At 41.4% G+C, this 25,532-nt stretch overlaps 5 protein-coding genes and 1 long non-coding RNA gene across 9 annotated transcripts; 3 read left to right on the top strand and 3 right to left on the bottom strand.

The window, feature by feature from the left end:
* The first annotated feature begins 620 nt into the window (after positions 1-620).
* Positions 621-6,510, top strand: timm23a (translocase of inner mitochondrial membrane 23 homolog a (yeast)). Of its 2 annotated transcripts, XR_004896346.1 has the most exons (8): positions 621-1,042; positions 1,235-1,293; positions 1,401-1,494; positions 2,499-2,583; positions 4,484-4,542; positions 4,783-4,893; positions 5,664-5,853; positions 5,986-6,510. XR_004896346.1 is itself a non-coding variant. In XM_031315315.2 (7 exons), the coding sequence occupies exons 1-7, from the start codon at positions 937-939 to the stop codon at positions 5,783-5,785; spliced, it is 636 nt and encodes a 211-aa protein (XP_031171175.1). In that variant the 5' UTR covers positions 621-936; the 3' UTR covers positions 5,786-5,986. The 2 variants fall into 2 exon arrangements, 1 of the variants encoding a protein (XP_031171175.1); XM_031315315.2 differs by having other exon boundaries at positions 5,664-5,986.
* Positions 6,511-6,529: 19 nt separating this feature from the next.
* On the bottom strand, positions 6,530-10,474 carry zgc:112285 (uncharacterized protein LOC561476 homolog). Its single transcript, XM_031315314.2, has 6 exons — positions 10,241-10,474; positions 10,011-10,120; positions 7,925-8,019; positions 7,513-7,793; positions 7,095-7,258; positions 6,530-6,996 (listed from the first exon to the last, which is right to left on the bottom strand). The coding sequence occupies exons 1-6, from the start codon at positions 10,374-10,376 to the stop codon at positions 6,817-6,819; spliced, it is 966 nt and encodes a 321-aa protein (XP_031171174.1). The 5' UTR covers positions 10,377-10,474; the 3' UTR covers positions 6,530-6,816.
* Positions 10,475-12,033: 1,559 nt separating this feature from the next.
* Positions 12,034-16,069, bottom strand: LOC116061241 (mucin-5AC-like). The gene is made up of 3 exons (XM_035997471.1): positions 15,722-16,069; positions 13,231-14,654; positions 12,034-12,822 (listed from the first exon to the last, which is right to left on the bottom strand). The coding sequence occupies exons 2-3, from the start codon at positions 14,637-14,639 to the stop codon at positions 12,585-12,587; spliced, it is 1,647 nt and encodes a 548-aa protein (XP_035853364.1). The 5' UTR covers positions 14,640-14,654; positions 15,722-16,069; the 3' UTR covers positions 12,034-12,584.
* Positions 16,070-16,658: 589 nt separating this feature from the next.
* syt15 (synaptotagmin XV) lies at positions 16,659-20,083 on the top strand. 3 transcript variants are annotated; one of them, XM_031315312.2, is made up of 8 exons: positions 16,668-16,879; positions 16,958-17,144; positions 17,859-17,995; positions 18,147-18,439; positions 18,521-18,688; positions 19,262-19,370; positions 19,511-19,693; positions 19,807-20,083. In XM_031315312.2, exons 1-8 carry the CDS (start codon positions 16,870-16,872, stop codon positions 19,944-19,946), a joined length of 1,227 nt encoding a protein of 408 aa, XP_031171172.1. In that variant the 5' UTR covers positions 16,668-16,869; the 3' UTR covers positions 19,947-20,083. The 3 variants fall into 3 exon arrangements, with proteins under 3 accessions (XP_031171173.1, XP_031171171.1, XP_031171172.1); XM_031315313.2 differs by lacking the exon at positions 19,807-20,083 and having other exon boundaries at positions 16,659-16,879; positions 18,147-18,688; positions 19,511-19,524; positions 19,611-19,694; XM_031315311.2 differs by having other exon boundaries at positions 16,664-16,879; positions 18,147-18,688.
* On the bottom strand, positions 17,166-22,732 carry LOC118494240. Its single transcript, XR_004896347.1, has 3 exons — positions 22,511-22,732; positions 19,774-19,941; positions 17,166-18,664 (listed from the first exon to the last, which is right to left on the bottom strand). It is a non-coding gene; the product is annotated as an uncharacterized LOC118494240 (long non-coding RNA).
* On the top strand, positions 21,887-25,483 carry nat9 (N-acetyltransferase 9 (GCN5-related, putative)). The gene is made up of 6 exons (XM_031315096.2): positions 21,887-22,120; positions 22,540-22,649; positions 23,184-23,324; positions 23,487-23,546; positions 24,305-24,399; positions 24,491-25,483. Exons 1-6 carry the CDS (start codon positions 22,044-22,046, stop codon positions 24,638-24,640), a joined length of 633 nt encoding a protein of 210 aa, XP_031170956.1. The 5' UTR covers positions 21,887-22,043; the 3' UTR covers positions 24,641-25,483.
* The last annotated feature ends 49 nt before the right edge of the window (positions 25,484-25,532 follow it).

Raw genomic sequence — 25,532 nt, 5'->3', positions numbered from 1 at the left:
CTAGAGGCCGCCCCAGAAATGTACTAAATCTTTAAATTACCCCATATTACCCAAGGCTAAAGAAACCCATTTCATAATAAATGATATCCATGCATATCTATCAAGTTTAAAATTCTGTTTCAACAATGTATATTTTTTCTTCTGCCAAACAAACGTTGAAACCACTGCACAGTTTGTTTCTTGTTGTCATTCCCAGAAATATTGTGAGCAAAAGAAAGATTGTAGAAAAAGTTTGTTTTCGGTTATACTGCAAGTCCATATGTTATAAGTAGAACTTTGAAAACTAAACTTAGTATTTTTTTTACTGTGATATAGTTACTTTACTTAATAGCCTACTTCTTCCATCACTGTTTATATGTCAAATGTTTCAGTAATATGATCAAATTATTGACTCCTCTCCTGGAGTCAGTTTTGTAACGTCCTGGCTGCGTTACAGTTTGCACTTGGGTTGAGTAAACAGATCCCAGATCTGTGGAGGTTTCGTAAAGTCGTAGGGCTTACAAACGTTATCAAAACAGTTTTGTTCCTTTACTTATCACGTCTAAACGAGGTATGTGATTGAAATCACGAGATGAAATTGATGTTGAGTGAGGACAGTATTATCTCTTCTTTAATGGTCGGGTTTGATGACGTAACGACAGCTCAGCGTCAGTGTAGTCGTTTTACGGCAGAGCGTGCTGCTGGAGGTCAGGGGTTTGAAAAGAAGCCTAGCAGTCTGTAACGAAAACCTTGTGTTTTCACTGGTAAAACTCACTTAGGGTTCAAAATACACATTGACAGGACAGCGTATGTTGGTGTCGGTGAATCCAGCAGCCCATCGTTTGTCTTGGATTTTCAGTATTGCGACATAGCTAGCCTTGCTAACGTTAGCCAGATCGGTTTGGCTAGCAGCTCCCTGCTAGCTTCAGTGCTTGACCCCTCGGATCTTTTACAGCCATGGACAACAGCTCACAAGGATCGGGAGGAATGAAAGGAGGTATCGGGGGTCTCTTTGGAGGCGGTGCACCTGAATACTCCAACACGGAGCTCGCCGGTGTTCCCTGTAAGCGTCTGTAATTTCACCATAACGCTAGCTTTCACGTTGCTTTGGTTAGCTTTAGCCGGGTAACAGCCATAGCAGCTGTAATATTAGTCAACTTCATGGCCTTTTAAATGTCTTAAATACAACTTTCTAAATATATATGTTGATTTATGTTAAAAGTGAGCTAATATTTCTGTTGTAATGTCATTTCAGTGACTGGAATGAGTCCTCTGTCCCCTTACCTCAATGTCGACCCTCGTTACCTGATTCAGGTAACGTTCAGCTAGAGCTAAATTAGCATTTTAGCTTATTTCGGTGTTAAATGTATGTGTTTTTGTGTATTTTTCGCACTGTAACAGCCGTTGATGTTGTGTTTCAGGACACAGATGAGTTCATTCTACCCACAGGTGCCAATAAAACAAGAGGGAGGTTTGAACTGGCTTTCTTTACCATTGGAGGATCCTGCATGACTGGTAAGAGATAATTAGCACTTCCTGTAACGTTTTCTTTCAACTGCTATCTTTCATTATGTATTGGCTGTCTTATCTGGGTTTGTCCTTGTGTGACTTGAAAGGCGCATATAAATAACATGTTATTATTCATTTTGTTGTTATTATAATAGTGTCACACAACTTCTTCAGATTGTACTTCAAACGTTATTCATTCTGTTCAATAGGATCAGTTTTTTGTTTTCTATAAATGTGAAAAGTAAAAATAGTACTGTACTTGTAATATATATGTCAGAAGTATGTGGACACTGCTGTTCACTTAATTTTTTGTACTTGTACTGCTCTGTGACTGTCTTCCATGTTTTGAGAGCGAGCTGTTTATCTGTATTTTAAGCCCCCAACGTCTACTTCCAGAGAAGTCGATTAGGCTATGGTTAGGGTAAGGTGCCTTGAAGTCAACGGTCGCAGCGCTGCCTGGAAGGAGACGTTGGGGGCTTAAAACACCATCGAGCTTCTTCCCCCTTGTTTAAATTAAGAGGATGGTACTTAGACAACAATGTGGTTTTGGGAGGGCCCTTAACTTTTTCAATTTGACAATGCCACCATGCACAAAGTCAGATCCATAAAGAACTGTTGGTTGTTTAAGTCTGGTGTGGAAGAACGTGACTGGTGCCTTGACCTTGGCATTCAACATCTTTGGGATGTATTTGGGCGCCCACTGCGAGCCAGGATTTATCACCCAACATCAGAGGCCGACCTCACTGGTGATCTTCTGGCTGAATGGGAGCAAATCCCTGCAGCCACGTTCCAAAGATCTTGTGGAAAGCCTTCTCTAGAAAAGTGGAGATGACATGTTATAGCAGCAGATTATGGCTCATAGTTGACATGTTTAACAATCAAGTTTGGGTGTCCACATAGCTTTTGGCGTATAGTTTACCTGGGGTACACATCATGGAAATAGCTGAATGTTTTCATTGTTTTTACCTAAAGCCTCACTCAGCCTTTCTGCCTTTTTGTTTTGACTTCAGGAGCAGCACTTGGAGCTGTAAATGGTCTCAGGGTGAGCCTGAAGGAGACTAGAGACATGGGATGGTCCAAACCTCGTAATGTGCAGTGAGTATGGAGTCAGAGTTCTGTTTACCAGTCACATTACCCCTAATATTATATCTGGATTACTTCACCTGGGGCCTGTTTCACAAAACCAAGATAAGGGATTAAGCCGGGATTTATCAGTTATCCTGGATGATTTAAGCCTTGACTCGGTTTCACGAAAGTGGAGGCACATAAATCACCATGGAGATTTATTCTGTGCAGCTAGCCTGCTCCCGACCAGGCTAACAGCCAGGATTTATTTAATCCTGGAGCCTTTTCTGATCACCCAGCAGTGGTTTTACCCTATTGTTATCAGCCTGGATTAAAATACAACAGGTGCATATTGCTGTTCATTTAAGTACTGTTATTATTTAAAGTTGTGACCATAATTGTTTTTAATAATTATTCATGTGACAGTCATTGTTACTGTTATATTGCTGTATGCAGACTGCTGTTCATATTGTTGTTAGAAGTTTGATGAATATATTATGACAGTTGTTGAGATAAGTAGAAAAGGCTGATAACATTTCAAATGTGTTTTAAATTACGTCTGTTACTAAGGGCAATACATACAATGCTGTACATTTCTATAGTTGACTAATGCACCTTGAATTATTTTAGTTGATTAATTTTTTTTTAATTCTTTAACAATAAGGATCATGTTTGTTCCTCTTCCATGTGCATGGTATTTGGCATTCTTAGCACACAAATTGTGTTGTCCAGTAAACTGGGACTATAATTTGGGAGGATTGTACAATTTAAAGAACATATCCTAATTGTACAATCCTCCCAAATTATAGTCTTAGTTCACTGGACCAGTAACTATCTAGTGATGTAGGCTACTGTACATTCATGTAACAACAGGGGAGAGGACACCTCAATGGTTTTTGACCTTATGTTTAGCTGGGGGGGAAATAACTGATGAATATACTCTGTTCCATTCATGTTTACAGTGTGCATGGGATTTATCACTTAATTATCTTTATAGTTTCTAGATTTTAGAGTCCAATTTCTTCAGTGTCTTTATTTTCTATGTCCACAAGGGAGCAAGGCATATAATATGTAGAGAAGAAACTCGTCCTCTATAAAAAATAAAAAAACCGCGAGAAAAAGCATGGCTGATAATAGCGGACCGACTGAATGATAGTCTAAAAATATACATTTATGAACTACTGCTCTTAACTGAATTTTTTTGCAAGAGCAAACAGTTGTACACTTTGCATTAAAAGCGAGCAGTGGAAGTTAATATGACTTAGGAAATTTATATTTTAGCCCATGAGAGAGAGGGAGGAACAGTGAAAGAGATATTTACGCATCATACTCTAGCAATTGATCTTCATGGTAAATTTTCTGAGTAACATTATCTTCTGCTTACTTTTAAGGCAAAGAGTACAACTGTTAATTTGTGCAAATGATTAGTAACCTAATCCTTGAATGGAATGATTATGACGGTTTCAGTTCAGAGCAGTGGTCAGTTAATGTATATATTTAGGCTACTTACGCATTCAGTCGGTCCGTGATCGTCTGCTACGCTTTCTCTCGCTGTTTCATTACAGCGGCCGTGTTTCTTTTCTTTTTATACAAAAAAATGTGTTTCACATCATCATACTTCCACAAGAAGCTGCTGCTCACTCTGTATAAAGTATGTACAATGCGTATTCTCCATTTTGGCATCAGTAAATCTGTGATCGACCTCGCGGTCTTTTGAGGAAAGCCGTGGACGCGCATCTATCTGAATTACTTCAGCCTGGCTCGACCTAGTCTCTCCTCCTCAGCCTGGCTTGGCCTTCGTGAAACGCACCAAGCCAGGATGCACAGATTAGACTAGGTCAAGCCTCGCTTTATCAGTTATCCTGGATTTATATATTCTGCTTTTGTGAAACAGGCCCCTGTCCTCTAAATGTTTGCTTTCTCTCTCCAGGATTCTCAACATGGTGACCAGACAGGGTGCTTCATGGGCCAACTCTTTAGGCTCAGTAGGTAAGACCATTATAATGTAACTCAAAAAACAAAACAAATGCCATGGATGATAATATACATATAAGAGAACATTACTTATTTAAATGTATAATATTAGTGTGCTTTTAGGGATTTTTTTTATGTTGGATATGTTGCTTTTCAAGTTTCCCTCTTTTGAAAGACTTGACTCTAGTGTAAGACAGATTGTTTTTTTTTGTTGCCACCTCTTGTGAAACTGTTTACTTTTCTTTGCCCTTGCAGCCTTGTTATATAGTGTTTTTGGTGTAGCGATAGAGAAGGCCAGAGGAGCAGAAGATGACATCAACACAATGGCTGCTGGGACGCTAACGGGGATGCTTTTCAAATCAGCCAGTAAGTGTCTTTTCTGCTTGTATATTTATGCGTAATGTTATTGACTTTAACCTAAGAGTATTTGCATGTGTTTTAATGAGATGAAGATAACTGAATTATATAACATGTATTGTCGCCATATAAAATCCTCCTGTTGAAATAGTGTGGGTTCACAAGTTCTCATCTAAATGAGTGATGGCTTTAATCTTACTGAACAACCACAGCATGCAAAATTTTGAGTACTATTAAGCTGCGACAAATTATTATTGTCATTGTGTATTAAGCTGGGAGTTATATCATTTTATTTATTGGTTAATCTATTAAATTGATGCCCCTTACAACTTGCCAGAGCCATAAATGAAGTCTTCAAAATTCAGTTTTTTGTTTGACCAACAGTCCAATTTCCAAAGATATTCATTTTACAACGATATAAAACAGAAAAGCAGCAAATCCTCATATTTAAGAAGCTGAAATTAGTGATAGACATTTTTGGCAGTGCTACTTTCACCACCTCTATATTTTTATTTATCTTATACCTTTTAAATACTCTGTAGGCATGTTGTGACGTTCAATGGGCACTACAATACATGCATAGATATTGAAATCAATATTGGAAAGCACCAATTGTTTTTGAGAGCTAATAAATGACACTGCCTGAAGTGAATCTGTTGAGCCCTAACCATCTGGCACTTTGGGTAAATTAAAATGAGAATTATTTCCTGACGTTGCTGTTTATTTTATGTTCACACACAGCTATTTTCAGTCGTTCTGCCACTACTGTGTGTTTGCAGGTGGCCTAAAGGGTGTGGCACGAGGAGGTCTGGCTGGTTTAGCCTTGTCTGGTGCCTACGCTCTTTACAACAACTGGGACCACCTCACCGGCTCCTCATCCTCCTCCTCCAGGCTATACTAACCCTCTCCCACACACATCTGCTTCTACATTAGGGCCAAATAACTCCCCAGGACACAGCCTTTAACCACAGCGCTAAGTGGAATTAGACTCTGGTCAAATGCAGTGTGCTTTTCAGGGAAGTATGGGTTGGTCCCAGTTCAATGGTTCCCCCCATAGTCACTTTCCTTTCCAGGAGCATTCTGGGGTTAAAAAAAAAAAAAAGGAGATTGGACTAAATTCCACTGGGAGTCCAGATGTAGACCGTCCAACAACACCCCTCTCTTCATTTGTTTTTATCCTCTGAGGTGTTCCTGTCCCTGATCTGATCAGTAATGAGAAGACTCTGTGAGGATGTTTTTATAGAGGTGTCTCATTTGTTATATCATTGTTTATCGGAGGCTTATTAGTCTTCATTGATGCTCGTTCTGAAATCAATGAACCCATGATATTTGGGTTAAAAAAGCCAATGTGTAAAATGACTTGTCACATCTGGTGTGTGTGGTTCACCGGATGAACGGCAGTGGATTCATGTACTGATTCTGGACTGAAAGACTCTTCTGTAGTAGAAGAGCAAAGAGATTTTCAACTATGATCTACAAACGCAGAACTAAGCCTTATGGTTCTACTCTATGTATTTATTGAAGCGTATAAGCAGTGGTCTCTGTTTAACTGTGCAAGAAGAAATCACTGTAAAGCAGTTTGTGTCTCCATCAAACCCACTGTATTAAATGCTATATTAAAGGAAATGGTAAATGTTGACAAAGATTTTGCTTTTAACCAATTTTATTGCTCAAATGTAGATGTCATGAGTAGTGTATACTATGCAGTGCTCTGCCACAACTTTCTGCCGTTTAAAATCAGAGCAGTGCATAGTGAAGACTTTAAAAAATGATGTGTAAGAAAACAATAATTTTACATTCAGAACACGTATTTACTTCTTGTTGAATGAACTGTTGCAATGAGACTTTTATGAAAAACGGATTGTAGTTGTCTGTAGACATGAAACAGAACAGAGCTTATATTTGCTGTCAGCGATGAGTCAGGCGGCCCGCTTAGTGCAGGAAGAAGTCCCTGACGCGTGTTGCCTCGATCCAGTGGATGTAGGCTGCGGTGCGGGTGAAAACGCTGGGTTTATTCTCCACGGTGCAGCCAATCGGGCCGAAGCTCACCACGCCGTGCACCTCCCAGCGATCCTGCCCCTGCTGGCACAGCAGAGGACCACCAGAGTCACCCTGGGGGAGGAAGAAAGAGAGATCTGTGGTAAGGAGATGTGCTTTTTTTAAATTTTATTTTGATTCATTCTCACTTCAAAATATAATCACAGTCCTACCTGACATGCAGCTGGTGGGCCCTCAGTGTCCCTGAACCCGGCACAGATCATGGAGTCTCGGACACGATCGCCCCAGAATTTCTTCTGCCGGCAGGTCTTGAAGTCAATGATGGGCAGGCGGGCTTGATTCAGGGCTTCTGCCAGAGACACATTCTCCTTCCCACCTGAAATGTGTTTAAGGAAAACAATTTAAACTGCATTTAGATTTTTTGAGTCCCATCGGTTTACTCCAGACTGAAATATCTGAAAACTGTTGGACATTTTGTACACACATTCTTGATCCCCAGAGGATGAATTATATTGATTCCCTGACTTTTCCTATAGCGCAACCAGCGGGTTGACAAAAGTTAATCAGTGGACCTAATGACTTCTTTCAGAGCTTTTCCCTTCTCATTTACATCCCCTCTCCTCTACTCACCCCGGGTGTCTCCCCAGCCTGTGACCCAGCAGTAGTGTCCCGGATTGAGGCTGGTCTGCTTGCGTGGCAGGCAGGCGTAGCGGATGAAGTTTGAAGGGACGATATCTGTGGCAGCCTTCACCAGGGCGATGTCGTAGTCCAGCTCGCTGTGAGTCGGGTAACGGAAGTTCTCGTGCCGGTAGATTCTCTTCACGGGGAAAATTCTCTCTGCTGTCTCTGAGCGCTTCAGCTGGTGTTTCCCCAGGACGATCCTCCAGCTCCCAGCATCCTCAGCTTTACCCCTAAAAGGCCAATAAACAGTTAAAGCAAGGCCTCTGTGGTTATCATATGGTTCTTATGTCACAAATATGTATTGACACATCAAACTACAACTAAATCTGCTACTGTTTCTTCTGTGTTAATGGTTTCTTACTTTTGGAAGCAGTGAGCAGCAGTAAGGACCCAGTTCTTGTGGATGAGAGTTCCTCCACAGACATGAATGTAATGTTTACTTCCCCTGGGACGAACCTACGAGAGACATCCAGACAGCCCCCTCAGTGATGTGCGATTATTTGTTAACACTTCATAATAAGGGTACAAAGCGTACATTTAAGTAGTGCTTAACTGATGTATGACTCATGATGTTTTAATGCATGAATTAATGCAGGATGTTTCATAAATTCCTGTTGCTCACACTTAAAGGTGCTCTAAGCGATGTCACCTGTTTTTTAGGCTACAACATTTTTTGTCACATACAGCAAACATCTCACTATCCATGAGCTGCCTGTCCCCTGAACACACTGTAAAAAAAAAAAAACACGGTCTCTGTAGACAGCCCAGGCTCCACAAACGGCAACTAAAACAAACTGCCAACCTGCACCACAAAACATAAGTCTTCCAGTGTTTCAGCCAATAACCGACAAGAAGGGGTGGGGGTTGGGGGGATTAGTGCACTGAAGGGAGGGAGAGGGGACGGGATGAGGATGAGGGAGGGACGAGCTAGCCTCCATTTTGTTTAAAAAAACTTTGAACGTCAACAAGAAGTGCCGTTACCCAACGTCACTTAGAGCACCTTTAATAGATCATCAATTAAGGAATGTTAATCAGAGTTACTGAAAATTAGCTGGATTTAGTCAAAAATGTAATTTCCGACCTGTGCAATTGCTCAGCCTCTCCAAAAGCAGAACACCTTTTATCTTATTAGTGCTATAGTACTAGTCCTATAGTACATGTCATCATATAAATACGCTATGAAACTATTTTTGGTTTCTTTCTTGGTGCAGAACATTGTGGCTGATATGCTGAGAAATCAAGACACAACTGCACCAACAGATCATGTTATGATCATGTATACAGTGACATGAGTAATAATGAAGGTTTCTCGTATATACACATTCCGAATGTGATCAAAACCAGGAAAAGGCTCAAAACTGACATACTAGAGCTACTAATGTAAACACACTTCTTGTTTATAAAAGATAATTTGTTTTTTACTAGACCTACAATTGTTGAAGTATAGGAAATAGTAATATGCCCAAATGATTAGTCAATTAATCCATAAGCGATTGACATAAAATTAACTGACAATAAATTTGAGTATTTGACAAATGTACACTGGTTCCTAATCCTAAAATGCTAGGATCTGCTCATTTTCTCTGTTTTACATTCATTTAAATTCAGCATATTTGATGGTTTCGTGTTAAGCAGTTGGTAAGACGAACAAGGAATTTAGAGACGTGGCTGTGGCAACATCTCATTGGCATTTTTCACTATATCCTGACATTTTATGCGCTAAAAGATTGAAAAAACACATAAACGGATCTAAAAATAATCTGTAGGGGCAGCCTCATACCAGCCCAAGAAGGGATATAAATTTGGCTGGAGGTAAGCTGTGGTGGAGGAAGTATTTAGATCTTTTGCTCAAGTAAAAGTAGTAATACCACAGTATGAAAATTACTCCATTACAAGTAAAAGTCCTGAATTCAAAATCCTACTCAGGTAATGTAAAGAAGTATTAGCATCGAAATGTACTTAAAGTATCAAAAGTAAAAGTACTCCTTATGCAAAATGACCCCACTGAGTTATATATATATATTCTATATATGTTATTGGAATATTATTATTGATGCATTCATGTAAGCAGCATTTTAATGTTGTCAAAGTAGGGCTTATTTTAACCACTTATGTTAATATACTCTTTTAGAGAATAGTTTTTAAGAATGCATAATGTTTTTTAAACTGATCATATGTTCTACAGTGGTCAGATAAATGCAGTGGAGTAAAAAGTACAATAATTCCCTCTGGAATGTAATGGAGTAGAAGTATAAAGTAGCAGAAAATGGAAATGTTCAAGTAAAGTACAATTACCTCAAAATTGTACGCTACATGAGTGAATGTACTTAGTTACATTCTACCACTGGTAGTAAGTGTACTGGTTTTGAGTTTTGTATTTTACTTTTTAATGCAGTCAAATCAAGATCTCTCAATACTGAACCACGTCAATACAAAGGCAGATTTACCTGTAGAGAGACCTGCCAGGGCCAAGAGTGAGGTCTGGCCTCGTTACCGGAGACAATCCTCTCAGCCATGTTGGGCTTAAAGTGAGCCATACCACAATCCTTAGGCCAGTCTAAGAGGATAGAAGAACAAGATAAGGCCCCAAAAAACAGAGAGCAGACATTCAAATCAAACACTTTTTTTAGTATGTTTTAACAGGTGTGTGTGTGTTTCTGTGTGTGTTTGCCCTCACCCAGGTGGAGGAGCTTGTGCTGTTGCTGTCGTCCGGGGGTGAGTGTGTATGCATCTGCTGGCAGAGATGCCTTGCTCAACAGCAGCGGCAGCAGTAGGGACAGAAAGAGGAGCAGAGGAGGTCCTGGTACAGCCATCGTCTATCACAGAGTCACCGGCCGGCACACATCCCACTATATTTATATCAGGCAGCAAGTGCACGCAGATGTATACACACAGGTACACACACACACACGCACACGCACACGCACACGCACACACACACACACACACACACACACAACAGCAGAGACAATGAGCTGTGTCACTACAAAGGCCAAGCGCTGGATCGTTCTCCTGTACAGCTAAAGTTTCCACTGCCGCTGAGAAAAAGGGGATTTCGGGGAGTCCCATCAGCACTTTCACATACATATAGTATGCACACAGTACACCAACATGCACACAGGACAAAGGCAATACAGCACTGTACACAAACAAACATCACATCATGCCACATGACTTACAGCAGTGACATAGTGACCTGGGCATGCCCTTTATCTCTGATATCCCACATCTCCACTATAGCTCATCCTGTGTAAACATGACTCAGTAGAAACAATGTTACCGTGTGTTTACCTGCTGAAAGATGGCTTGTATTAATATTTATACTTGTCAATCTGAACTGGGAGTTAGAGGAGTCAAATGAGAGAGGAAAGACCAGAAATTAAGTGGCAGTTCGAGATAAATCGGTTAGGCAGATATTAGATTATGACAGATATTATATGTTGGCTATACATTTACAGGGAATTACAATACAGAAAGACAGTTAAGAATAAATAGATTTCAATAAAGTTGAAGAATAAATTGTTTTGTTTTTTTATTATTCAGAGTGACAGCTACTCTGATTTGACCTTAAAGCCTGGGCAAATTAAATAAAAACTATCTCCGTGGCTAGATGGTAGGTCAGTGGATAAAAACACATATATTTATGTAATTTGGGTGCATTTACCATTTAAGACCAGATAATAAGAGTAAAGAAATGCCTGCTCTACACACCTCTAAATATGACAACAATAACTGCAGTGGAAGCCACTAGTGAGTTGATCTTTTTTCTATGGTGAATGAAAGAGAATGTGCCTGCTCATCCGAATGGCAGCGCCTGAGTGGTCAAACCTCACCACTGTGGTTCACCAAGTTTACATACAACTCAACGTTGTGTACCTTTTCCACAGTGAATGAGTTGAGCGAGTGTGGAAAGAGAGGGAGGGAGAGTTTATTGGGTTTTTGAGTTGGTGTTCATACTCAAACAACATGATTGAGCTGAGTCACATCCTGTGTAATGATCTGTGTGAATATTTGAGAGTAAACCTGACACATGCTTCCGCAGCGCTTCCCTCATTTGTCAGCTGTAAAGGGTCAGACATCTTGGCTGGGCTTTTTTTCCTATGTCTAAAAAAATAAGTCATCTCAGACTCAAAGATTTATGACAAAGACTAAAAAAAACTTATAAAGTGTACAAAAACAAAAAGTGGAGGTACTGTTGACTAATTTACATACTGCTTGGTAACGTTGGTAGTGCATTACATTTTATAAACAGATGTTTTGTGTTTATGCTTATGCTTATGTTTAAGCAAAGTAACAAGTAACTTTAAAATTGTTGTGGATTAAAATGTTTTTCCCTCTGAAATGTTGTGAAGTAGACATGCAAAGTATTATCGTCCGATGACAAGTACATCAAAACTGTACTTGATTATAATACAAGTTTTCCAACTGCCATCTAAATACAAAAAAAAAAGATTTTTAGAGCAACAAAGATACAAAGACCAAATTTGGTTTTATTGAACATTTACATGAACAAATGCATTACCTGGTAGTTGATTTAATGATTTATAGGTAACCCTTGACTTTTATGAAGACTTCACAAATGCATCTACCCACCATTAAACTGCAAGAATGTAGGTGTGTTGTCGCTGTTTAAAATGACGTAAAAAATAAATAAAGTAAATATGTATATATAGTCTTGATAGAAATGATAGATTATGTCATTGCATCTTTAACATTAATCAGTTACTGCCCTTTTTCTTGTTAGGAGAATATTAACTGTAAATAAAAAGATAGATAGCTCTCACAACCAACAAGTTAGGGAAGCCTGTATGGAGCATGTCCCTTCAGAGGAAATTAAGCGATCCAGTGGAAGGAACACATTTTCTAACATTGCATCTCCACATTTGACCAAATGACGAAAAGAAACAGCAGGATAAAACCACATGAAAGTGAGAAAATACTCCTAAAGTCAATGAGTTTATTAGTGGTGCTTTTGTGCAAATTGAGCTACGGATAATCAATAGCCCATGTAGTCTCCAGGATCAGTCGTCTGCCTTTCTGGAGCCTCCACACCACCCAGGCCTCCTCAGTGACCTGATCACACTCTTCTTGCGGCTGTGTCCACTCCCATGCAAGGGTGACTTAGGATGGCTGGTGCCTTCCTCTCCGTACACCTCATCCTCTTCTTTTGAATTAGCTCCCTCTGCTCTGCTTATTCTACGAGCAGCTTCTATCGTTTCCTCCTTTTTGCCTCCTTCTTCTCCTTCCTCCTCCACCTCCCTCTTCCCTCCGTCTGCTTCTGGTGGCCCCTCACTCTCGCCCTCCACCGTACAAGTCGAGGTTATTATCATCACAGGCGGCTGAAGTTCTAGGGTCATGGCCTTTACCACGTTCGATATAAGAGGAGACTTTGGTGCTTTCTTCTTGTTGGAGGTACGTCTTGGAGCCAGGGGGCTGTTCTGGAGCTCCAGGTGTTTCTGAATGGCTGTGCTCAGCACTTCCGGGTCCACAGATGCTCCGTGAACATCCCATGTCATCCCGTTCTCGTCCCACTGCACCTGCTTCATGCTGCCCCTCCTCCCCAAACCGTCCCTCTCCTCCCCGTGGTTCTTCAGACACGACCTCCTCCTCTCCAGATGGTGCGAGAAGGGAGAGTTAATGTCCAACGTCAGGTTGTCTCTTCGCCACTCCTCCTCCTCCACTTCCTCCTCTCCGCTGCTCACTGGGAACATGCTGGAGGACGGGGACACCAGATTGGAGTTGGACCCCACTGAGGACTTCAGGTCCAGCCTTGATCCAGGCGGCGAGCCCAAGAGGGAATGGGAGTCCATGTTGGAGTTGTTCGTCCTGAGGCCCCACAAGGAGCCGATGGGAGAGATCGTCTGCACCGCTGCGTCTACCAGCTCCAGCTGTGAGGTCATTGTACCTTCCTCCCTGAACACCTGAGCCTTTGTGTGGCCCTCTCTGGTTTTCAAGTGGCACTTGCAGCCCAAAAGCGAATCGCTCAAGGAAGAAACCAGGGGTGACCTCCAACCCCTGCCTGTCGGACAGCTTTGCCCCGGCTGCCATGGCAACTCAAGATGGCAAACGGAGGTTCCACTTTCCTGTCCATCTGCTGGAGAATTAGGCGCCAGGTAGCTTAACATTTGCACTGGGCTTCTCACTCCTCCACCCTCTGATAATTGTTGGCCTCCAGGATTGTGCAGCTCTTCTTTCACGTCATTGACAAGGCAGCCAGGATCTGATGACACACCTTCTTCTGCTAAGCTAACAGACAATGGGAGCGGGGATGGGAATGTAAAAGAAAGCGAGTTGTTCTCCAGGACGCCCTCATCCTCCGTGCTGGTGGGCTGGAGGAGATCGGAGGAGTTGGATGGCAACGGTGAGGAGGTGCGAGCCTGCAGAGGTGATTGCAGTGGAGAGGGTGTGGGTGTGGGTAAGGAAGCAAGTGAGTCTTCCTGCTGATGTGTGCTCAGTGTTGAAGAAGAAGAAGAAGTTAAAAGATCTTCATGTGGTAAAGTTGGTGCCTGCAGGGGGGGGATGCAGGGAGAGAGCGTGGACGGTGGAGAGGTTGGTTTGGACAGGGGAGAACACAGGGTTTCTTGGGTTAGACTCGAGGGGCGTGAGGTCCCACCTTTCCATACAACTGTATCTGGAGTGCTGCTACGGCTGTGTGTGCTGCCGCTACACTCGCTCCAGCGATGCATGTTGGTGATCCAGCGCTCGCCGAGGGCAGGAGGGCTGTGCACGTCTACGTGTTGGGCTGTGAGTGACAACTGGTTGCTGCTGGTGGAGTTGATGTGCTGCCACATGCGAGGGTGCAGCTGCTGCAGCGACACTGAGTTCTGCTCAGCGTGTGTGTTGGTGCTGGAGCTGCGTCTCAGGTCCAATTTGGTCCAGGCTGGGTCCCGCTTGTGCGGCGGCCCTGTCGCCATGACCACATCCATGGAGCTCTTAGATAGGGAGAAAATAGGCGCATGATCATCCCCATCCTCCGGCCCCACAGCCCTAGCTTCACTGGAGTAAGAGGCCGACTGACTGACTGAACAACAGACTGGCTGGTAGCTCTCAGACGCAGGGCGCCCGGGCCTCGCCATGGCAACAGCAACAGCCTGCGAATAAAAAAACCCCACCTTTGAGTGTTAATTCCATTTTCTTATTTGAGGGAAACCAGCACAACAAAGGAAAACAGCTCGCTCTTTAGCTGCTAAATGCTCCACTAGTTCACCAAATGTGCTTATTCTTGCAGCGAGTTAGATGAGAGGATCGATACCACTCTGAAATTGCTGTTTAATTTGGAATTGCAAGCGGTTAGATTAGCTAAGGTTTTAAACAGATTAAACAAAGAAAATAAAACATGTTAGTTAGTGATCTTTAGAAGTGCTATGATGTGAATTTTGTTACCTTTGGAATGAGTCGGGTTAGCCGTTCCCCCTTGTTCCCAGTCTTTATGTTAAGCTAAACTAAGATAACCGGCTGCCTGCTCAAACTTTTTTTTTAACTTGAATTTAATGAACAGACATGAGAGTGGTGTCAATCTTCTTATCTAACTCTCTGCAAGAAAGCAAATAAGCATATTTCCCTAAATGTTGGAACTATTCCTTTAATCTTTTCTTTCTTTCTGACTCTACAACACTTCAAGCCAGTACATACACACACACACACACACACACACACACACACACACGCGCACACACACCAGATTAGCCTAATGAGATTACACAATCCAGATTATTTGATTATTTAGACAAAATGGAGATTGATCGAGACAGTTTAAGAGAGCATTTGGCCTTCAATTGACCAAAGATAAAGAAAGACAGAGACAACAAGATTGGATGGTAAAAGAAGTTATAAGACATTTTCTTCCAATACCATTTTGTGCTTAATTTTATTCTTCTTTATATTAATTCTTTCAAAAATCAGAGTACACCAGTTCTTTAGTCCTTCACTTATTGAAAATCATTGCTGCTCTGCCTGAATTAGTATCATAAAAACATGAATCCATATTTATATAAAAACTAACTGCAAAACCAAATCCACCGCTGTCCCAAATTGACCTAGTAGTGTTTTGACCACATGACTACTACCTTATAATGTGTCTGTAGTTAAAGAACCAACAGCTAGTTAACCCACACTGTCTGTGTGCACAAAAATACAGTGCGACAAAAGTGCAACTTACCGTAAAGTTCACACCTTGTGTCCTGTTTTGCCCTCTTCCCTGGCACAGAGCAGGTAGCACTAAATGGCGTCTCTCCTTCCTCCCCTCATTCCTCTCTCTCTTTCTCCCTCACTTCTTAGGAAAATCGTCCGTGTTTCCAGCCGCTCTCGAGCCTCAAACACACACTGTTGTGACTTGTCTTCAGCTTGATCTTCTTCCCTGACTCTTCTCTCACACCTGAACCTCATGTGAAGTTGACATCAGCGTGAGTATGAGGATTTCTATTTGTAAATGTTTTGTACATGTACAAAATCACACACATATGCATGTGCATAAGAGAGAGGGCCATTACTCTACCTTTAGCTCTGAGGATTAGCTGTCATCTCGTTAGCTGCCGTCCAATCTCTGAACAGTCTGTGTGTGTGTGTGAGGGGGGATGTGTTGTGTGTGGATAAGTGGCTAATGAACATTTTGATTCCGAGTTAAAATCAGATCAGTTGTCGCAGCAGCCATATTACATGTATATTATTTAGTTACATAGGTGCTGCTTTAAATTCCATGGCAATCCATCCAACAGTTTGTGAGACAGTTCTCTAAAAACCATGAATGTTAACCTCATGAAGGCGCTAGAGGAAAGGTCAGAGGATCACCAAAGTCAGTAGGATTCCTCCTCTGGGTACCATGGATGTCTGTACCAAATGCCATGGCTATTCTTCACATAGTTTTTCAGATATTTCAGATTGGACCAAAGTGGTGCACCAACAGACCGAAATTGCTGTTCCTAGAGCCAATGCCGCCAGTGTGGCTAAACATAAAATGAAGTGAAGAGACAAAAATCTACATGACTACTGCATCAGTCTTTTGCTAATTTTAGCTCCTTAACTATAAATTACACAACAGCATAGTTTGCAAATGGTTGGCTGTAGTGTGAAGTATATGTCATTTGTAAATGGGCTCCTAAATCAGTGGTATGTTCCTTTTAATGCGCTACAAGTGTTGCCGCCAGATAACAGCATGACACAGTGAGAATCAGCCAGCTGTGGCATACTTTCTCTGCTCTCCAGGGTCACATCCAGTACACGTTTCACAGCTAAACAGGTCAACAACAAGAGACTCTCACATTAATAACTCATGCCAAAAGGTAGCTTCAGCTACAGAACTAACGAATAATGATGGCAGGTAAGCTGTAAACTGAATTAGACCCATACATTACTACCTTTGGATTTATTACCCTTGTAAATGTGCTTGTTTTATTAGACCAGGTGTTACTGTTGGCTGTCGGTCTGTCCGTGGCTCTCCTGCTGCTGCTGTGTCTGACGGTTTACTATCTGTGGAGGAGGAAGAAGAAGGGACAGAGTCAATACGAGGAGCTGCTCTCCACAGTGCCTTCAGTACCAGCATGCTCTGCCCCAGTGCTCCCGGTGTCTCAGGGCTCCTGCGCCACGTTAGTAAAACCTACATACCGTAGTGCTTTTCTCTTACTGTTTATTCATTCTTTCTTTCAAAGGTATATTTATTACATTTTGTGGAACAGTACAAAAGTTGTATTTGATCCCATTGAACTATTTCTTTTGCCTTTTTTATTAGAAATTGTACAGTAGAGAGCCAACAGGAATGAGATGAGAGGAGGTTTGAAATGCCAAAAAAGGTCCCCAGCTGGACTCAAACTGGAGATGTTGCAAATATATGGTCAACAACTTTACTGCTTAAAAAATACATAAACAATACTAATGGTTTTAAATCAGTTCTGGCCAACAGAGGCAAAGCAAGCTTTTATATCACATTTCAGACTTTACATGAAGATTGAGGAGAAAAATGGGGAAGAAGATGAAGAAGGAAGAGAGAGTTGAGTTTCTTCAGGTCAAATTATGTGATACACCTTGCTGGATTTCTTAAAGGCAAACGAAACCAGCAGTTGTTTTAAAAACAAAATGGACTGAAGCAATGACAAAAGTATGGAATGATCCTCTGAAACATGTTGCTACTTCTAAGAAAAAGTCCCTTTGCTGAAGAACATCATCCATTGCTTGGAAGCATCAGGGTTTACAGGACTTGTAGTCTTGATTTTAATATATATATATATATCACAATTAAGTTGATATTGAAAAAAGCTGCAAATAGCCACAATTAATAACATTTGTCTCTGTCTGTGTGGAAGGCCCTGTGAGATCCCTTTTACCTTGCCTCCTCGCTTCACGGCACAAAACCATGGTAACCTAAAAAATGAGGAGGAGAAAGAAGAAGAGGAGGACCGAAGGGACATACTAGCCCATCGTGGGTCACTCACAGTAAGGAGTAGGTCATTACTGCCTTTATTTGACAGCATGTGTAAATGGTTATAGTCCCTTTGAGTACATTTAAAGTAATTTAAAACCTTAATTCAAGAATAATACATGTACTAACTAATGTGATCTACTTTCTATATTGCTGTTACTGTCTCCATCAGGATGGTACCCAGTGGGGACGGTGCTGGCCGGTCTCTACTCAGTTCCTCCTCTGAACGAGGTGGTGGCACCTCCTCCCGGCATGGCCACCCGTCTCTGCTTCTCTGTGGAGTACCGACACAGCTGCGAGCAGCTCATGGTCTCCTTGCTCCGCCTCGGCAACCTCCCTCCCCGTTTTCATGGCAACATCATGCTGGTGGAGCTCCGGCTTCTCCCTGACGACCGGCGGCCCCGCCAGGCCAAGGCCCGGCGCACGGGGCCCGACCCCGAGTTCTGCGACTGCTTCGTTTTCCAGGCGAGGACACTTAAAAAAAGGTGCAACCTTAGAGACGAAAGAACAATTTGTATCTCAAATACTTCCTGTTTCCTTCTGCAGGTGTCAGGTGTGTGTGTGCCTCAGAGCACCCTGAGCGTGTGTGTGCTGAGTGTGGAGCAAGACGGCAAACGCCACGCGGTGGGCAGGGTGCTGTTTCCTCTGGAGGGGGAGCTCGGTCAGGCCGGCAGGGTGCTCTGGAGGGACCTGGAGACAGAGGACGACACACAGGTACCAGTGGTGGAATGTAACTAAGAGCATTTCCTCAAGTACTGTACTTGAGGACACATTGAGGTACTTGTACTTTACCTGAGTATTCCTTTTTATGCAACATACTTTTACTCCACTTGTCTGACAGCTTTATTTACTTTTCAGATTACAATATGATGCATTGCTGTAGATTAAACTACCCAACAGTAATGAAAGGAGTTAAAATGAGCACAACCTTAAACATCTAGAGCAGTAAAATGCAATATGCACATTAATGCATCAGGAATATTAATCCAGAATCATCGGATACAATAGTAAAACACTGACAGGGAACATTTTACTGCACAATGAGTACTTTTATTCTTACTTTAAATACATTATGTTTATGATACTTACTTTTGCTTTAACAAGGTTTTGAATGCAGGACTTGAAGTGAATTATTTTTACAGTGTAGTATTGTTACAGATATATTAACAGAAGTAAAGGATCTAAATACTTCTTCCACCACTGACAGGTGCAAACAGAAACACCGTAGACGTCTGCATGTGCACAAAATTGGCCATGAAAGCTCATAATCATTGCAATCTCTTTCAGTGTTCAGAGCTGGGTGACGTGCAGATATCACTCATGTACAGTCCGTGTCTGCAGCGCCTCTCTGTGGTTGTTCTGAGGGCTCGCGGCCTACAGCTGCTCACAGACGCAGGTAAGTCTTTCAGGTAAAAAAATCTGTGGATGTGTGTCCATGTAAGCATCGTTCAGCTGACGTCTTCACAGGAATGAAAATATGAGGTAAGTCTACATACGTCTGAAGCATTAGTAATACAGCATATGCGTGTTTCCCAGGTGTGTGCGTACAGGTGAGTTTACGGATTCACACTCAGGTGGTGAAGATTAAACGCAGCTTTGTGGCGAAATGTGAAAACGACCCCTATTTCGACCACAGGATGACGTTTAAACTGCACTCGCAGCACCTGGACGAGGCCTGTCTGAGATTTGAGCTGCAGCAGCCAAACAACGTCCACTCAGGTGAAAGGGTCAACTTAATGTGCATGTTATCTTATGTCCTGCTAACATGAACTTCAGTATTAGATCAGTTGTGTACTCACCTTGGCTTGGCTCTGTCTTTATTGTTCTCCCAGAGCCTCCGGCCCTGCTAGGAGTGCTGGTGTTGGGTCCCTTCATGTATGCCAGGGGCCCGCAGCTGCAGCACTGGATGGACATGGTTAACACGCCACAGGAGCCGGTCGAACTGTGGCACGGACTGGGCCGAGCCACTTAACACACACACGCACACACGCACACACACACACACACACACACACACACACACACACACACACACACACACACACGATGAATATATTCACAATGTTTGACATAATAAAATCAACATTTGCAATAAAGGAAATGAATCAGGAATTTGGGAATTATACAAACAGAAACAACATTAACAATAACTTCAATGATTTATCCAAATTCAGAATCCTTGTAACACACAGGAAACCAGAACCTTGTTTTGAGGGGGCAGAGATATCAGACAGTCCTCAGAAGCACCTTTAGGCCATAGCTTTTATTTCTGAAGTCATTATCGCTAATCTAGAACTAGATCCTTGACTAATAATCACCCTCACCTGAATCATATGTGAACTTTTTATAGCTCAGAACTTCTTTCTTTCTTATTCCCTAATAGCATAGAATAAAGTGACATAGTGAGATTATCTAGTGTCGGTGGATACCTTTATAACACATCCTACATCCTTTGGGTTCATAGTTGTTAAAACTAAATCAAAGGCATCTGTATATGTTTAAAGAACAATAAATAAGATAGTAGATTGGGCAGGAAACTGGGAATGGCCGTGGGGAAAAATATGATAAAATTGGTTATAAGAAAACAAATGCAGACAGTAAAAGCATGGTTAAATTTGATGGACACTACATAGTGACAGCTTTTGGAGCTGGGAGAAGCATACTTTATAACATATTTTTTTTATTTACACTATACTTTTTTATGTATACAGTATGTGTCTATGATTAATGGTGGAATGTAACTAAGTACATTTACTCAAGTACTGTACTTAATTACAATTTTGAGGTAGTATTTTCTGCTACTTTATACTACTCCACAACATTTCAGAGGAAAATATAATCCCCAGCTTTACCAGCTCAGCTGCCACATTAAAGTGGTATTAATCTAGCAATAATCGTAATCCAATAATATAATATATATTATTCTGAAAGGGCCATTGTGCATAATGAGTACTTTTACTTTTAGTACTTTAAATACATTTTCATACTAATATTTTTACTTGACTAAGATTTTGAATGTATCAGAATCATAATCAGGAAAAGATTTGTTGCCAGCTAAGTAGCACTTACTAGGAATTTGCTTTGGTAGATTGTGCATGCATAAAAACATATTTAAACATTAATATGAAACAAACAAACAATACAGAGACAAAGAACACATTCATATAACCAGGGTTAAAAATTAGCACCATCTTACCAAATGCTGGTAAAATATGCAAGTGAGCTGGTAAAATTTAAACATTCACTAGCCATTTGGCTGGCAGATGAACAAGTTCATTTTGAACCCTGCATATAACTATATAACATTAACAAAAAGAAAAAAAAATGACTTTCACTTGTAATGGTGTATTTTCTTATACTGTGGTATAACTATTTTGTATTTACTTGAGTAAAAAATCATTTTTAAAGACGGCATAATATCTCCCAGCTACACCCCACATCCCTGTATGCTAAACAACTACAGCGGATAGCTATGGCCATCTTAGAAGATAGCCTACACCCCTTTGAATAGGGAATTCCAGTATCCCCCCTCTGGACGGAGGCTAATAGTCCCTGGTTGTAGAACTACAAGATTTAAAAACAGTTTTGTCCCAGCGGCAATCACTCTGTTAAACAAACTGTAGGATTACTTGCACACAACACACAAGCACCTTGGTCATGTACTAGCTGTAGAATTTCTGCATACACAGTAACTGCACAAGTCATTGTGGTCATGTACTGTTTTTTTTTTTATCCATCTGTTTTATATATTTTAATGTTTTGTGTGTTGCATGTTATGTGGTGGTCTACAAAGTTTTAAGGATGTCCTGCCTCTTATTTAGACTGTAAACCTAGTTTACCTACGGGTACCAATAAAGTAACCTGACCTGACCTCACAGGCTCTTCAGTACTCTCTGATGTTGTCCAGCAGGTGGCGCCCACTGCCTGTGTATCAGTGAGCGCAGCCGCAGTTTGAACCACCGAGAGACAAAGCGGAAGTAGAGTTGAAATCGAAATGGACGTGAAGCTGATTTATTATTATTATTATTATTATTAGCCATATCGGTGGTTTGTGTCTGGTTTTAACACCATGAAGATAAATGAGAACACTTTACTGGAGGGACACAACGCCGTGTTGGTTCCATACAATGCAGAGCACGTGCCCAGGTAATACCAAAGGCCGTTAGGCACGAGAGCATCTCTGTCTGTTAATATTAATTCATTCAGTTTGTCTCTTTAATTCTCTTTTATGCTTATTCCTTTCATTTGTTCATCTGCTCGTGTCTTCTTGTTAGCAGTGAGTTTATTATGTCTTCATGTTTACATTTGGCTGATCTGGTTGCTAAATATAGTGTTAAATGAATTTTAATTTATATTTGGAAAAATGTATTAAATAGTTTATTACAGACCTTGTACTAAGAAATCGCCCCGTTAAAAAAATGTTTTCACCAATCTGAAACAGGCTTCTTAAAGATCTTTAGAACATGACGATTTGTTGTGGTGTAATAATCATCTGAGAAATATTTTTCATTATTTTTCTGTGATTTAGAAACCAACTTCAGTCCTTTCCGTGTCTTTTGTATCAGGTATCATGAGTGGATGAAGTCTCCTGAGCTGCAGCAGCTGACTGCTTCAGAGCCACTGACCCTGGAACAGGAGTACGACATGCAGAAGAGCTGGAGGGAAGATGATGACAGTAATGTGCACACAAATATCACTTTCAGTTCTTATAAATGCTCTGAAGAGTCGTCTTAATAGCTTCAGATCAGCCAAGATATATCAACAGAAATCCTGTATCATGATGCATCGCGATGCAGACCTGGATGATTCTGCATCGATGCAGTGACAGACCATAATCGATTATTGCCTAATGATGTTACGGGTTGATTTTCCGCTTGCGGCTTTTTTTGATTTTGCCTTTTGGTCTGATGTCTGCTTTGTTCAGACTCCACTACATTCAGTAAATGTCTTTTTAAAGGGCAGATACAATAAAAAGGGGAGTTCATATATATCTGGCTGCTTGAATTTGTTGATGAAAACCATGTGTAACAATATATAATAATATTGAGGATGTGACGCATCGGGATATCAATTCTAATCGTTGACAGGATAATCGTAATCGACTAGTGACACCAATGAAGATTCACACCCCTAATCATCTATATAACATATTTCAACCTTATGGAAAACCTGTTTCATTATCATTTTTCTTAAAATTTTGTCTTTCCAGAGTGCACGTTCATCATCTTGGACAAGCAGCGGTGGGCGGACACCAGTGTAGAAGAGGAGCAATGTATGGTGGGAGATGTCAACATCTTCCTGACTGACCCCACAGACCCATCCCTGGCTGAGTTGGAGGTCATGATAGCAGGTGACGCCCATGTCCAAAAGCAAAGGCTTATCAAACACGTACAATCTACCTGTGTTTTGGTTTTGACATGTTACTCTATTCCTGCATTTATCTTTCTATTATGACACTACAGTAGTTGTATTTTTCATTCCCTAATACTTATGAAGTTTCTTGTTTTTACAGAGCCCAGTCACAGAGGCAAGGGCATCGGGAAAGAGGTGACACGCATGATGATGAGCTACGGTGAGCAGCTTCTAAGATCTGTCAGAAGACATCTTTTTTTTTTTTTTTTTATTATTTCTTGGGCATTTTAGGCCTTTATTTCTATAGGACAGCTTAGACTTGAAAGGGGAGAGAGGGGGGAACGACATGCAGCTGTAGGTCGGAGTTGAATCCTCGGCCGCTGCGTTGAGGAGTATAGCTCTATATATGGGCGCCCACTTTACCAGATGAGCTACCCAGGCGCCCCTGTCAGAAGACATCTTAAGGCTTGTTAATGGGGCAAACGTTACTTAGAGCTGACTGACTTTGGCGACCCCTTGTCAGGTTCCAGACCTTTTGAATTGCTGCCCAATTTTCTTTTTGGTCACTTGCTACTGACTTGGTTAGGGCAAAACATCATCTTCTCAAACAGAAATGGTGGTTTTATAAAATAATGAGACTGCAGGGCCGAGAGCAATGACAGAAAACGACACAAACTGCACCAACTTCCACCAGAATTGTCATTTTTTCCAGCTAAAAAACTTACATTTTTCATAATAATTTGAAAGATTATATAATCAAATACAAATTCTACACACAGTGGCTTTGACTTAGTTTCAGGTGGGAAAATATATATTTTTTTCTGGGTTTTAAATCATGTATAGCAGAGAGCTGCTGCTGCTGCAATGCCCTATACTTTATTCATGTTTCACTTCAGACTACAGCCAGCACGGGGTAGTAAACCGGTTACCGTTTGTGAACAATAGTATGTGAATGGTGGTAATCTTGTCTTCCACCAGGAGTCACCAAACTCGGGGTCAAAAAGTTTGAAGTGAAAATTGGGCTGGACAACCAGGTCAGCGTCGCCATGTTCAAGAAACTCCACTTCCAGGAGGTAATAAGGTCACGATCTCACCGCGTGAAAAGGCCCCAGAATGTGAACGTTTTGCAAGTGAATCTAACCTTGGTCCTCGCGTCGGTTGCAGGTGTCTGTGTGTAAGGTGTTCAAAGAGGTGACCCTCGAGATGATGGTGGACGAGCCCGTCCGGGCGAGGCTGCTGGATGACACCGCCGACATGAAGGAGAGAGACTACAGACAGACCTGCAGCAACAGACAGGAACTGGTGTCACAGTGAAGGGCTGAGCTGCACTCACACGTCCGAAAGACTTCCAGCAGTGAGATCATTCTGCACACAGAGGAGGGGGAAGCTGAGCGGAAATCTAGCGTGTGCTTTTACCTTTTTAGACATTTACCCACATCTGGAGAGGTGGGAAGTACAGTACATTTATTCAAGTAAAGTTTTGAGGTACTGGTTCTTCATGTCAGTATTTTAATTTTGGGATATATTCTACTTTCCCACCACTACATTTCAGAAGGAAATATTTTACTTTTCACGTTAATATATTTATCTGACAGCTGGAGTTACACTCTATGGTCAAAAGTATGTTAAACCATGTCAAACCGTGGCTGTCAATCTGCTGCTATAACAGCCACGCTTCTGGGAAAGCTTCCCACAAAACTTATCATTCAGCCACAAAAGCATTAATGAGGGTGGGAATTGATGTTGGGTGATAGAGCCTGTTCATCCCAAAGGCGTTGGATGGGATTACAGTCAGGGCTCGTGTTTAGACCAGTCAATTTTTTTTTTTTTTTTATGGGCCTGACTATGTGTATATGGGCATTATCATGTTGAAACAGGAAAGACTGTTCCTCTAAAGTTGAAAGCACACTATTATCTGAAATATTATTGTATAGTGTAGCATTTAGATTCCCCTTCATTAAACTAAAGGGCCTAACCCAAACTATAAAACAACCCCTGTCTACTGTTGGCTATATAGTGTATATTACAGATTCAGATTTTACCTTCAACATGAGATGAATGTCTGTCTCATATTTTAAATCTTGTATCTCCATTTTTGAAAGTGTTCAGGAACCCTGAAAAAAGCCTTTCTTTCTTACTTTCTTTTTTGTCTCTCTTTTCCTCTTTTTCTCCTATTTTTTTCATTCCCCTTTTCTTTGGTGACATG

The sequence above is a fragment of the Sander lucioperca genome, chromosome 22 (assembly GCF_008315115.2).
Source record: "Sander lucioperca isolate FBNREF2018 chromosome 22, SLUC_FBN_1.2, whole genome shotgun sequence".
Lineage (NCBI taxonomy): Eukaryota > Metazoa > Chordata > Actinopteri > Perciformes > Percidae > Sander > Sander lucioperca.
The sequence above is the reverse complement of the archived record's forward strand: the minus strand, read 5'-3'. Positions and strand labels throughout refer to the sequence as shown.